Raw genomic sequence first — 15,055 nt, forward strand, 5'->3', positions numbered from 1 at the left:
ACATCCTTTTATGCCTTTTATACACCATGATACATTTCATTTATGGCATCCTTTCATGCCTTTTATACACCATTATACATTTCATTTATGGAATCCTTTCATGTCTTTTATACACCGTTTTGCATTGCTATCCATCTAATCTTTTACTCAAAGGCATTTAACCTTTCTTCTAACTGGCATGATTGACACCTTTCTGTCAAATGCACGACTAGGCCATTAATCTTTTATTTTGGACTAGTTTCTACTCTAATAATTATTTATAATATCAATTATCTCTTTATAATTTATTATAAACCTTATACATTTGCACTCTTAGTGCTAACATGGTAATTTACCAATTTCATATTCATGTTCATTTATTAAGATGCACACGTAGTGCCTATACGGTAGTTCATCAACTCATGATGAATTCCGTGGGTTTACACATATAGTGCCTGTACGGTTATTCATCAACTCATGATGAATTCCGTGGATTTGCACACATAGTGCCTGTACGGTTATTCATCAACTCATGATGAATTCCGTGGATTTGTACACATAGTGTCTGTATGGTTATTCATCAACTTATGATGAATTCCATGGGTTTGCACACATAGTGCATGAATGGTTATTCATCAACTCATGATGAATTCCGTGGGTTTGCACACATAGTGCATGTACGGTTATTCATCAACTCATGATGAATTCCGTGGGTTTGCACACAAAGTGCCTGTACAGTTATTCATCAACTCATGATGAATTCCATGGGTTTACACACATAGTGCCTGTACGGTTATTCATCAACTCATGATGAATTCTGTGGATTTGTACACATAGTGCCTGTACGGTTATTCATCAACTCATGATGAATTCCGTGGATTTGCACATATATTGCATGTACGGTTATTCATCAACTCATGATGAATTACGTGGGTTTTCACATATAGTTTCTGTACGGTTATTGATCAACTCAGGATGGATTCCGTGAAATGCACACTTAGTGCCGAAATGATTATTCATCCACATAGGATGAATTTTATGGAATGCACACTTAGTGCCTATTTCGTAATCACCACATACATATTAAACATTCATACATATATGATTAGTACAACCTATAGTTACACAATTAAATGCACTCATCTGGATTACCGTGCTATTATATCAAAGACGCAAAGTTTATTACTCAGGTACTTTGCCTTTTCCTTTTTGTTTTGCTTTACTCGGGAGCTTGATTTCAATCTACTCAAGCATCCATTAAATACATGTACAATATCAATTGTTAGTGTATTTCCTAACAATTACTCTTAAACATTACCCAATAAAACTTATTATTAACTTTTCTACAACATTATCAACTTATTTAACAATTTTTGGCTCCTTAGTATCGATACCCATACCATGGTATCAATACTAACATACTATGGTACCGATACTATGCTATGGTATCGATACCATTTTTACATTCTGTTTCGAAATGGTATCGAAACCTTCCCTTCAGTATCGATACTCTTTCTTCGGTATCAATACTGATTGAATCAATATCGATACTACTTAGCAGATTCATCCCATTTTAGCCTGTAGTATTAGTACTGTTCTATCAGTACCGATACCCGTACCCAGAATTTCCAGTTTTCAACCTAACTATCACCCAAATGGGGTTAAATTTCGTTATATATACACCATACAATACTATTAAACTCTTCTTTAACTATCCATACTAACATTCATTCATTTAGCCTCTTAAAACATCTAAAATCTTCCAAGAACAATCAATTCTAAGAATTACACCACTTTTCCTAAGGTGTTCTTAATCCAATCCAATACTTCTAATATCTTATTTACCTTGTTGACAAGTCAAATCTACCAGTAATCATCAATAAACACTCCTATTTTAACATATTATTTAAAAACCCATTTTCTTCAATCTCAATCATCTCATCCATCTCTTATCTTATTCAACACCTCCTTAAGCCTCTATAATCATCAATGATTCAAAGCCAACCAAAAAAAAGAGGAAAAACTAACCAAATGCAATCTTACCTTTGAGATATTGAGTAGAGTTCTTCCACGGGAAAGAAAAAGAAAAGAGAGATGAATATGTTAGCTTTAATTTCCCCTTTTGTTTCCCTAAATCCCTAATAAGGGATAAATTTTAAATTCATTTATCCTTAAAGGACCAAAATACCCTCTATATTCATTCATTTATACAAATTGGTCTTAAACATTATTCCAATCATTTCCTATCTTTTATAATTATTCAATTTAATCATCAAAATTTAAATCTTTTCAATGAAGTCACTGACTTGATATTTGGGGTAATACAGAAATAGTGATATATCTTCATTTCAATTGAAGTAATAAATGACTACTTTAAGGCATGAGAGGTCATTTATTCTCGATTGAAAATAATTAGATATTATCGTTTCTCTCTTAGAATTATTTTGTGTTGTTATTTTGAATTAAGAATGAACTTTAGAATGAGATTTTAATATTTCTTTATTTTGATTGGAGTAAGAATCGATTTCTTTAAGGTATGAGAGGTCGATTTTTCTCAATAGGAAATAATTAAATATTATTGTGCTTCATCCTAAAATTCAAAGAATATTATTTGTAAGGGATCTTGAATTAAATTAGACTAGAATTCTTAAATTTCATTGTAAAGGTCACTAATTAATTGACTAGGTGTCGATTTAAGGCGCTATAGGGGTGCTAATCTTTCCCCACACGTAACTGACTCCCGAGCTCAAACTTTGGTAACGCGGACTGCAAATTTGTTATTTTAATTAAATGAATATTTTTTAAAATGACAAATATTTTTTGGGTGACTAATTACACCCTAATCAAAGATTGGTGGTGACTCCTTGAATCACGTTTTATTATTAAAAGGTCAATAAATTATTCAAAGCGAGACCCCTTTTAAAATACATTTCGATAGCTTGGCGACTCTGTTAGGGGCTTTTTTTAGAGAGTCAGGCTGATAGTCAATTAATTAATTATCTTTGCAAATGAAAATTACAAGTTCATTCTAATTTGATTTTTGACCCCTTGTGTGGTTTGAATAGATTTTTGTTTGCAATTTGATTAACCACTAAATAGTTGTACTGATTTGTTCACTAATGTTTTCAGTGTAAATAAATGTTCAATTTTTTAAGACTTCTATTTGGTGTTGTTTGTTTTGTTTTCAATTTTCCTCACACACTGCACAACTAAATTTGCATAACATGAGCTAAAACCCTGCTCCGTCCTATTTATGGAGTAAGAAACTACTCCCTCGTGTGGTTTTCACATGCATATGAGATAGTGTATCACTCATAATGCTCATGTCTGACGGTCCTCGTGATGGTTTTTACCTTCGTATTAGATAAGGAGGTATGAACCCTCAAATTAAACTAAATCCAAAAGCTTGTGATGGGCTAATATTGAGGGTTGGCAGTCTAAAGGGCACTGACAAGGACAATTCAAGGACTTCTTACTTTAGTGTTGAACCCAACATATAGTGAGCTTAGAATCCAGATAGAGCCTTACCCATATCTTAAAAATCCCATGAGGAGAGTACACAAGGAAAAGCCTTTTTGAGTTTTTTAATTTTTGTAGTGTAATTTTAATTTCTGAATAAATGTATGCAGACTAGAGATCATGTAGTTAGGTTTATTTTTTCGAATTAGCATGCGAACTAGATGGCATGAGGTTAGGATTTTCTATAAACAAAACATGTGGGTAGAAATCCTGTTTGGGTAGGATATGCTAAAGCATAATTGGGTATCCAACATGTCGGGTAAGTTTTTATCGACAAATTATATTATGTCCGATTAATTCCTTTATGATTATTGACTATTTTTCTCTTGTCCTTTTGTTTTATTTTGTTCCCATTTTTATATTACACTATTCATTCAATGGTGTTGATCCATGATCGATGTCCATGTAGAAGGCTAGTATTACGGAATGAAGGATTCAAAAAGAGGTAGAAGAAAATATAGTCATTATGAGATGGCCAGAGCAGTCCCAACTAACAAATGGAGATAACTTTCAGCCTGGGTACGTGTCAGATCTAATTGGGTACACACACATCAATGTCCGTCAGAATGACCTGAGTGAGCTGAAAGAAATTTGGGGAAAGTGGAAAGCATCTGATAAGCAGTTTTTTTATCAACTCTATAGTGACATCTTGTATCTCTTAGATGTTCCGATTGACTGAAATTTGTTTAGCGCTATTGTGCAGTTTTGGAATCCTGCTTATAGTTGCTTTACTTTTGGCCGAGCAGACATGATCTCTTAGATGTTCCGATTGACTGAAATTTGTTTAGCGCTATTCCGTAGTTTTGGAATCCTTCTTATAGTTGCTTTACTTTTGGCCGAGCAGACATGACGCCTACCATAGAGGAGTACCATGCCTTGATTCAGTGTCCGAGATTCCAAGAAGACAAGGTGTACACCAAGCGACTAAATACTCATTCCTTAAAAAAGAAACTACTTTTGACGACTGACATGAGTGAAAAGTGGGTCGTAAGAGGCATCAAGAAGAAGGGAGATATTGAGTGCATTACCTGGATAGCTCTGAGAGAAGTAATTGACCGTAATCCTGATAGGAGAAAGAAGATTGACATGTTTTCTCTTGGTGTTTATGGGTTATTCATATTCCTGAAGGTTCTGGGGCACATACATGTATCAGTGGTTGACTTGCTCGAGAGTCTGGACATACATGTGGATTTAATTCTAGTTATCTTGGTAGAAACGTTTTGTTCTTGAATTCTTGTAGACGATAAGTAGAAGGCTGCTTTTAGGGTGTGTACCGCTATTTCTAGTATGAATCCCCAATATCTTCAAACAAGTTGAGAGGACACCTAGTTGAGTGTTTTTAAAAGTATTTTCACCTTTGAAGGATTTCTTTTCTCGAGAATGGCTTGGGGGTTTCACTGAAGAGAAATGGATGGTCATTTTTAAAGATATCTGAGGCAGTGATATATTATGGCATGCTTCTTAGAACGTTTCTTCAGACATACTATATAGGTGTGGAGAACGAGATTGGGTTTTGTTGCCATGCATATGGGGTTCTGTAGGGTATGATCCTTTACTGGTTTCCAAGTAATATGGGTCGAGATAGTTTATTCGAGCAACGTGGGATTTATCTAGGTCAGAGTTCATATTTAAAGGAGAGTAGGACAAAAGTAAAGTCAAAGGGGTTGCTGATGCTTGAAAGCATACTGGTATAGTAAATCTCTCTACATTTGACTTAAAGTTATCACAGGAATACGAGGAGTGGAGAAGCAACAGAGTTAATGATAATATCTCGATAGTCAATCCTGAAAATACTCAGCCTATGGAAGAACATTTCAGAGTGGTACCATCTCCACTAGAACTAGTCAGACATGATTTTGAGGCTAAAAGAAAGCAGTGGAAGGAAACGTTACAGAGAATGGAGGATGAATTGTGCCTGAAAAGCTTAGAAATCAACATCCAAAAGGGTCGAGCTGACCGCATCGAAAAGGTAGAAAAACAACTCAGATTTGATTTTGATGATCTCCAGTTGTCATACCAACGAATGACCACCATCTCAAGTAAGTCTCCTGCTGAAAGGAAATAGGAAGTGGCAAGTTTAAAGAGAGAAGTTGGGGAAAGTAGTGAAGAGCTTAAGAAGAATAGACATCACTACTTTCAAGAGAAAAGGTTGTGTTAGAACAACATCTGCAAGAGAGTCAGGCCTAGAATGAGAAATTGAAGGGTAGAGTCTTGAGTTTAGAGACAGATTTACGATGGTACCAAAGTCGAGAAGGCAATTTGAATAGTACGAAAGCTAAAAATTTAAAGAAGCGTGTGAGTGAACTTGAAACTATGGTTCAAGATTTCTAGAGATGGACAAGTGAACTGTCAATAGTCCTCTATGAAGGAGTTATACAATGGCGCCATCGTTGGAAACAGACTCAGTGGAGATTTAAGCAAAGGGATGACCTCATCGCAAGCTATCTGCAACATGCTGAAGAAGTGGCTCAGTACTTGGTTGACTTATCATATGAAGCTGATGCTGTGAGCGAAGGATTAGAACCCGAGACTGAAGAAGCTCAGAGGATTTTAGATTTATTGGGGGATATGCAGTAATTAGGAGAGATAGCTCAGATTTATATATGATATGTTTAAGCCTTGTAACTAAACATCGTTTATAATATAAAAATTTATTCTAAATAATCTTTACAGAATAAATACCGTGCATTTTTGCAACTACATTGCATTTTACTTTCCGTATTGCATTTTATTCATTAATAGTCATATTTTTCATATTCATTAATAAAAGGATTGTATGGCAGAATACTGGAAACTTCTAAGCATCCATACAATACTTGAGAAATGGTAACGGATGAGAGAATTGCCCAAATTGAGAAGACTCAGCTCGAAATGCAGCAGAATTTCAGGAAAGCTCAAGAAGAGATGTGCGAAAAAAAATGTTGAAAGCTCATAATGATATGATGAAAAACTAGCAAGTATGTTGCAAGGAAAGAATGCAAGTCGCGAAAAGTCTCCAATTATCGGTGCTAATATCGAAGACCATGTGTATCCCCCGGGTTTTGAACCACGGGTTGATGGTGTAAAGCCTCTTAGTGTTGGTTCCTATGAAGAACCCTTATATCATCTCAACTGTACACCACTGCATATTATAGCACAACAAACAACGACTGCTCGACCAAGAAAGATACACATAAACTTACTTGGCACCTTTGTAAACCCGCACCATCTTGAAGATGTCCCAGATTTCAGCGAGGAGGGAAAGAAAGAGCAGACGAAACAACTAGTGGAAAATTGGAAACAACTAAAAACTGAAATAAGAGCTATGAAAGAAGATACTAGCATGTATGGGATCAATGCTAAGGAGCTAAGTCTGGTTCCTGATTTAGTGCTGCCATCCAAGTTCAAAGTTCTAGATTTTGAAAAATTTGATGGCACGAGATGTCTTTCTGCACACATCACTATGTTATATAGAAAAATGATCGGTTATGTGGGGGATGATCAACCGCTAATCCACTACTTTCAGGAGAGCCTGATAGGATCAAGCATCCGTTGGTACAATCGATTGAGCATGGCTCATATTAAATCCTATAAGGATTTGGCTAAAGCTGGCCTAGAGCATTATAAACATGTGAAGGATGTAAGGCTTAATCGAATCATGTTGCAGAGCATGGGGAAGAAATCTAATGAAAGTTTCAGACAATAAGCTTAGAGGTGGAGAAATGTGTCAGTACAAGTTCATCCACCACTTGAAGAAGAGAAAACTAACATGCTTTTTGTAAACACTCTGAGAGATCCGTTCACTGGCCACCTCATAGGAAATTCATCCAAGAGCTTTGCTGATGTGGTCACATCAGGAGAGATTATCGAAATGGTGATCAAGAATGGAAGACTTTACGAATGAGAATCTAACAGGAAACCGTCATTGAAAAAGAAGAATAATGAAGTTAGTAATGTGAGGAAGTATCACTCCAATAACTTTACTATGTCTCAACCTCAAGCCAAAATGTTATCCACACAGAACTCTGCCAGACAAGGGGTAAGATAACCAAGACAAAAGAGGGAAAGGCTTCAATTTGACTCGATTCCCATAACTGACAATGAATTGTTTCAGATCTTATATCATAAGCATGTGGTGTCATCTTACTATATATCACCGATGCAGTCTCCCTACCCTAAATGGTATAACACATTTACCCAATGCGAATATCGCGCAGGGGCTTCAGGATATTCAATAGAGAATTGAATTACCTTTAAACATATTATCCAAAGATTAAGCAAGAGGAACGCCATCAACTTTAGTGATATTGAGCAACCAAATGTGGCTCAGAACCTGCTGCCAAACCATGTAGGTGTAGGGGTCAATGCAATTGTTGAAGAAAAGGGAAAAAATATTAAAACCAAAGTATGTGAGGTAAAGTCACCCATGTATTAGGTATAGGGGCAGATGATCAAGGTAGACTTGTTGGCCTTTAGCGTGGACAAGAGTAAGCATGCTTGTCAATATCACAACTGTGAGGGTCATAGAATACAAGATTGTGTTGAGTTCCGAGCTTTAGTTCAAAGGTTGATAGATGACAAGGGAATAGAATTTTTCCAAGAAGTTGTTGAAAAACAAGAAGTAGAGATTTGTGCATCTGAGGGTTCTTCCAAGGGAGTTTACAATGCCAACTATCCTCTAGTAATCACACCAAAAACTTGTATGGCAGAGAGAGTAACTCTAAAGGTGGTGATCACACCCTGTCTTCATTCCCTTATAAGGATAATAAACAAGTCCCACAGAGATATGTGTACCAGACGAATAACGTGGCTACTTCAAAGGCCACCAAAGTAGAAGTGGATGAGGTAGGCCATTTCACCAGAAGTGGGAGATGTTATTCTCCCAATCAGACCAAGGAACCCAAGAAGACAACTGACGCCGATAAAAGGAAGAAAGTTGAAATACTGCTGAAAGATGATGAGATGATCATTAATGAGCATGTAACAGAAAGCAAGGCTGTGGATTTTTTAAATTTTTTGGAACATATCGAGTATAAAATCGTGGAATAACCAGAATGCTTTTTTGAAAGTCTTGAATCATAATTTCGTGCCGAGAGATATAACTGTGGAAAAAATAGATCGACTAGTTACGAATAACCAAACCGATAATTTCATCTCTTTCTTTGATGACGAGATCCCATCTGAGATTATTAGTAATCCCAAAGCCATGCATATTATCCTCGGGTGCAAGGGGCATGTGTTATCACAAGTGATAATTGACACTTGATAACTCCATAAAAAGACTCTATTTCTAGTCTGTTTACTTAAGTTATTACTCGTCTAAACAAAGTATGCACATCGTATTAGTTGTATTTAGTTGCATTTATGTTATATTTGCTTGTGGTGGATAATTTTTGCTTCGGCGAAATTTATTTGGTTTGACTGATGCTGCCAATGAGAAAGGCTTGTGTGGATTGTGTATGTACAGGAAATTTCCTAACGAAGAACATTTCAGTTGCGAAAAATTATTTCACAAGGGCCAGTGGAATAGAGAAGATAAAGACAGTGAGGAGAAGATTTATCTCACCAAGGAAAGGTTTATCTTGCAAAGTCTGAAGCGTATATGATAAAATTGCCTATGTCACGTGCCAACTGTATGACTACCGTCACGTGGAAGCAAGCCCTCAAGATTATGAAAACAACCAGCCTCATTTCATTTTTTAGCCTAGACAAGATAATAACAGGTATTTAGGGAATTTTCACTTACACGAAACCCTAGGAGATTTCCCTTTATAAATACCCAGCCACAGCCGCCAAAAAGGAGGCAAGGAAGAAAGAGAGCTTTAATTGAAGCGTGAGGGAGCAACTGTATTGCTTCCCCACCATTTTCCAACCAATCGTCCTTGGTGTCCTCCATAGCTAGGCTATAGCAGAGCCGCGGTAAGGCCTCGAGAGAGGCTGGCCGCCAAGGCAGGCGCGATGTTGATCACAGATGTCACGACAGAGCCCCCGGTTTTGGGAGTCGTTATTCCTTAGTTCTTATTTTCTTTACGTTGTTTGGGGTTGTATTAAAATGATGATACTTTGGCAGACTTCTTGATAAAACCATGAACTGTTTTACTTGGTGTTAATATTTATTTTGCCTAAACAATTGTTTTCTACTTTATGAATGATGAATTATGATTTTTCTCATGACTGTTTTGTTCATTGTTTAAATATTTTGCCTAGACACTGTAAGAGCTTTGAGAGATTACCTAGGGTCTAGGTGAAACACGTCTAGATATTGATTCTTAGATTCGAAAAAATTAAGATAGATCTACGTGAACAATGGAATGGATCCAGGATGGTGATGTTCTAACTTGTCTACCTTAGAGATAAGGAGAGGGTTTCAATCGACTAAAAGGGATAGATGCTAGAGTAGGATAGACAACGATTACAGATTACACTAAGAGGTATTACTACAACAACTTTATGACAAACAAACGATTGTAGTTAATGCTGAGTAGTATTTCCATAACAACCTTCTAAGAATACTCAGTAATCCTTTCGGGAAGCTTAAGCATGTCATAAAAATTCATTTTAGACTTAGAATAATTTCTTGTCATAACAAAAGATTAGCATAAGTGCTCTTTGAAAAGTCTGAATATATGAGGTTGTTTTGAATATATTTTAATCAACTTTTGCCTTTCCTTTATTTATTTTAATTCGATAGTTATCATATTTATTTTGTTTCGACCAAACTTTTCTACAATCATACTTTACAATATTTTGTTTTTCTTTATTACTAATAGTTTTCTAGTTTGACAAGATTTCAGGAATTAGCTTGTGACAACTAGTATTGTTGTGGTAAAACTTAAAAAGGACCGACTAATCCCTGAGGAGACGGTAACTCACTTACCCTATATTACATGATTCGATTTTGTATATTTGTATACAATTGCTTGCCTGAGCATATATATTTCCAAGCGATCAAGTTTTTGGCACCGTTGCCGAGGATTGACAACTAACAAAATTTTTATTTTTCGCCATAACAAGCTTTTCTTGTCACCTTTAATTTACTTAGTTAACTTATTTTCTTTTTTTTGAAGGACTTATCATTTCATGAACCTGAGATCTGCTGGTAAACCATTATAACTATTCGACCCTGAAATTGAACAGTCATTCAAATAAAGGCGACGTGACCAACGAACCAGAGAGTATATGAATCAGCTACAATTTCAAGCTACAATTTCAAGCAACAATATAGGAGATTAGACAGATCCTGATGCAGCAATTAATCTTCAGTGAGAAGTTGCAAGACCATGAGCAATACAAGATCACTTGAACCCAATTCTTGACGATCAAAATCCAGGCATCGTGGCACCTGAAATACAAGCAACCCATTTTGAGCTTAAACCGGTGATGTTCAACATGCTAAACACTATCGGTCAATTTGGTGGTTCACCTAATGAGGATGCTAGACAACATATTTATTCATTCCTTGCAGTGTGCAATTCATTCCGACAACAAGGAGTGCATGAAGATGTGCTTAAACTTAAACTTTTCCCCTATTCCCTATGCGATAGAGCGAAAGCGTGGCTCAGTGGAGTTCATTCAGGCTCAATGGAATCTTGGGCATATTTATGCAAGAGTTTCCTAATTAGATACAATCCACCCAATATGAATACACAGTTACGCAAAGATATTGCAAGTTTTCACCAAGGAGATGATGAATCAATGTATGAATGTTGGGATAGGTATAAAAGTCTTCTTCGCAAATGTGTAAACCATATATTTCATGACTTGACTCAAGTCGTGATGTTTTACAACGGATTTGATGCACCTACTCAAAATTTGTTAGATGCCTCAACAAATGGTACTTTACTTGACAAATCACCCGATGAAGCCTTTGATATCCTCGACGGGATAGCAAATAATGACTATCAATTCCGGACTACAAGGCTGGGAACTGGTAGAAAAGCATCTGGAGTATATGAAATTAAGGGAAAGGATTCAGTAGCAGCTCAACTTTCTGCCACAACTAATATGTTGAAAAATTTGCAGCGTCCTAATAAGGTGAAAGAAGTCAAAGCAACCAGTAATGCATGCATATTGTGTCACAGCAACCAACATGAGAGTGAATGTCCAGAAAACCATGAATCTACCAATTTTGTGGGCAACTATAATCGAAACAACAATAACCCCTACTCAAATACATACAATCTTGGCTGAAGACAACATCCAAATTTTTCATGGGGCAATCAAGGGAGCAACAACAATCATGCAGGAAATTATAATAGGCCAGAGCAGAGTAACTCGAAACATCAACTTTTTTAGAATCAACATCATCAGATGCCCTGGCAAAATACTAAAGGTACAACTTCTTCCTCTAATACCAATTCCAATGCTAACTCCTTGGAAGCTTCGTTGTAGGAATTGATGGACTCGACAAAAGATTTCATGGCTTCAACAAAGGCTCTGATGCACGAGCACTTATCAACAATAAAAAACCAAGGAAATTTATTGCAAAGCCTAGCTGCTCTTTTACAAAGCCATAGTTCATCCCTAAGAGCATTGGAGAATCAAGTGGGTCAAATCTCCCCAGTGATACTGAAATCACTAAACATCATGAAAAGGAGCAGTGCAGTGTACTTACACTAAGGAGTGGAACACAAATTAACCTGAATGACAGGTTTACGGGAAAACAGCTGGACAATTATCTTCAAGGCATTACACACCCAGAAGATCGAGCTTAAGATGTGGAATAGGATAAATTGTCTGAAGAGAAGGAAAAGGATGAAGGCTCCGAAAATCTTCAACCTGATAATGGAAAATTTATAGCCAAGGCCAGAAATTCCTCAGCCCCAACAGCAGATGATGTGAGACCTCCACCACCATTTCCTCAAATATTGAAGAAACACAATGATGACATCTAATTCAAGAAATTTGTCGATGTTTTGGATCAGTTGTATATCAACGTACCTTACTTGAAACCATTGAGAAGATGTCTTCCTATGTAAAGTTCCTAAAAGACATTGTCACAAAGAAGTTGAAGGTAGAAAATATTGCCACGACAACATAAATATGCTCTGCAGTAAGCAAACTCCCACCAAAATAAAAATACCCTGGAAGTTTCGTGATACCATGCTAAATTGGTAACAACTTTGTAGGGCGATCTCTCGTTGACTTAGGGTCGAGCGTAAATTTGATACCAAAGTCCATATTTTTAAAACTAGAAGGATATAATGCTTGCCCAACTGCATTTATCTTACAATTAACTGAACGGTCGTATGTGCGTCTTGAGGGTAGAATAGAAGACGTCATTGTGAATGTGGACAAATTTGTATTTCCAGTTGATTTCCTCATGTTGTATTGTGAAGATGATGAAAACGCACCTATCATCCTTGGATGACACTTTTTGGCTACTGAATAAATCCTAATTGATTACGAGAATGGAGAATTCATGATGCGGGTAGGAGAACAAAGTGTCACAATCAATGTATTCAACTCCATGAGATATGTGGACGATTCGGAAGAATGCCAATGCATTAGAGACATGGACTCAATGGAAGAAGAGGAAAAATAATTCTTACTCTCGGTGAATTTTTAAAGATTGATGAATACAACACTTTGTGCCCCGATTTGATGTCCATAATGCATCAATACGAAAATCATGGCCCAGGCAAAATTTTTTCAGAAGACGGTTCTGATAACTATGGCCTTGACAACATATGTTTAACTAAAGCACTAAATGGGTTCCCCGCCAATGACACCAAAGCGGGTTATGAAGGAGAATCAAAGGAACAATCTAGTTACCTTCATACTAGATCAAGTATGAAAATCGAACCCTCAGATTTTTATGAAGTTAGCCCTCCAGAATCATCTTTACAGCATGCACCCAAATTGGAACTTAAAACTTTGTCATCGCATTTGAAATATGATTACTTAGGTAGTGATGAGACTTTACCAGTGATAATTTCTGCCAGTCCAACCTCCGAGCATGAGAATAGTTTGTTAAATGTTTTGTCACAGCACAAAAAGGCTCTATGGTGAACCATGACAGACTTGAATGGAATCAGCCTTACCATATGCATGCACAAGATCAACTTAGAAGATAGTCATAGCACTTCAGTGGAACATCTAAGAAGACTAAACCCAATCGTGAAAAAGGTAGTCATAAAGGAAATCATAAAATGGCTGGATGCAGGAGTGATTTATCTAATATCCGATAGCTCATGGGTCAATCCGGTGCAGTGCGTGCCAAAGAAGGGTGGAGTGACCGTGGTCAAAAACAAAAATGATGAGCTTTTAACTACTAGAACAGTCATGGGCTGGCGCATATGTATGGACTACAATAAAGCAACAAAGAAAGACCACTTTCCCCTTCCTTTTATTGACCAAATGCTTGATAGGCTAGTAGGAAAAGCATTTTACTACATCCTTGATGGATATTCAGGATAGAATCAAATAGCCATAACACCATAGGATCAAGAGAAAACTACTTTCACATGCCCATACGGTACCTATGCATTTAGACGAATGTCGTTCGGGCTATGTAATGATCCAACTACCTTTCAAAGATGTATGATGACCATTTTTTTGACATGGTAGAAGATTTCTTGGAAATATTTATAGATGACTTCTCCTTTTCAGGCGACAATTTCAACCAATGTCTCGACAACTTATCTAACGTATTGAAACGATGTGAAGAAGCCAACCTAGTACTAAGTTGGGAGAATTGTCGTTTTATGGTAACCGAGGGAATAGTGTTGGGTAATAAAATTTCTTATCAAGGCATTGAAGTTGATAGAGCCAAGGTGGAAGTAATCATAAACCTACCTCCACCCACCAACATAAGAGGCATAGACAGTTTCCTTGGACATACAGGCTTCTACAGGTGATTCATAAGAGATTTTTCTCAAATCTCAAAACTCTTGTGTCTTTTACTTCAACAAAATCAACCATTTTTATTTAATAATGATTGTTTAAATGCTTTTATAGATTTGAAGAAAAAATGTTCAGCAACACCAATTGTTGTTCCACCTGACTGGAACGAACCTTTTGAGCTCAAGTGCGATGCTAGTGATTACGCAATTGGAGCAGTGCTAGGGCAACGAAAAAGTAAACTTTTTCATGTTATCTAATATGCTAGTCGTACTCTGAATGATGCACAAGTAAACTATACCACCACTGAAAAAGAACTTCTTGCAGTAGTATTTGCATTCGATAAGTTTAGGCCATATCTCATATGAACTAAAGTCATTGTGCATACGGATCACTATGCCATTAAATATTTGATTAATAAAAAAGTTGCAAAACCTAGGCAAATCAGATGGATATTATTACTACAAGAGTTTGATTTAGAGGTCAATGATAGAAAGGGTACGGAAAACCAAGTAGCAGATCATTTGTCTAAACTAGATAACAAAAATTAATTATCATGACATGAAAGATATTCAAGAGGATTTCCCTGATGAGAAAATTTTATTTGTCACGGCTGTTGTAATACCCCAAATATTATGTCAGGGACTATATTGAAAAGAATTAAAATTTAAAGATTTATTTGAATAATTGGTAAAAGATGAGAAAATGATTTGGAATAGTGTTTTGAACTAAATTG

The 15,055-nt window shown here is 36.4% G+C and overlaps 1 protein-coding gene across 1 annotated transcript; it reads left to right on the plus strand.

Moving 5' to 3' along the window:
* Nucleotides 1-6,457: 6,457 nt before the first annotated feature.
* Nucleotides 6,458-7,183, plus strand: LOC120173991. Its single transcript, XM_039180998.1, has one exon. It carries the CDS (start codon nucleotides 6,458-6,460, stop codon nucleotides 7,181-7,183), a length of 726 nt encoding a protein of 241 aa, XP_039036929.1.
* Nucleotides 7,184-15,055: the final 7,872 nt, after the last annotated feature.

Source organism: Hibiscus syriacus, unplaced genomic scaffold (genome assembly GCF_006381635.1).
Source record: "Hibiscus syriacus cultivar Baekdansim isolate YM2019G1 unplaced genomic scaffold, ASM638163v2 tig00111996_pilon, whole genome shotgun sequence".
Taxonomy (NCBI): Eukaryota; Viridiplantae; Streptophyta; class Magnoliopsida; order Malvales; family Malvaceae; genus Hibiscus; species Hibiscus syriacus.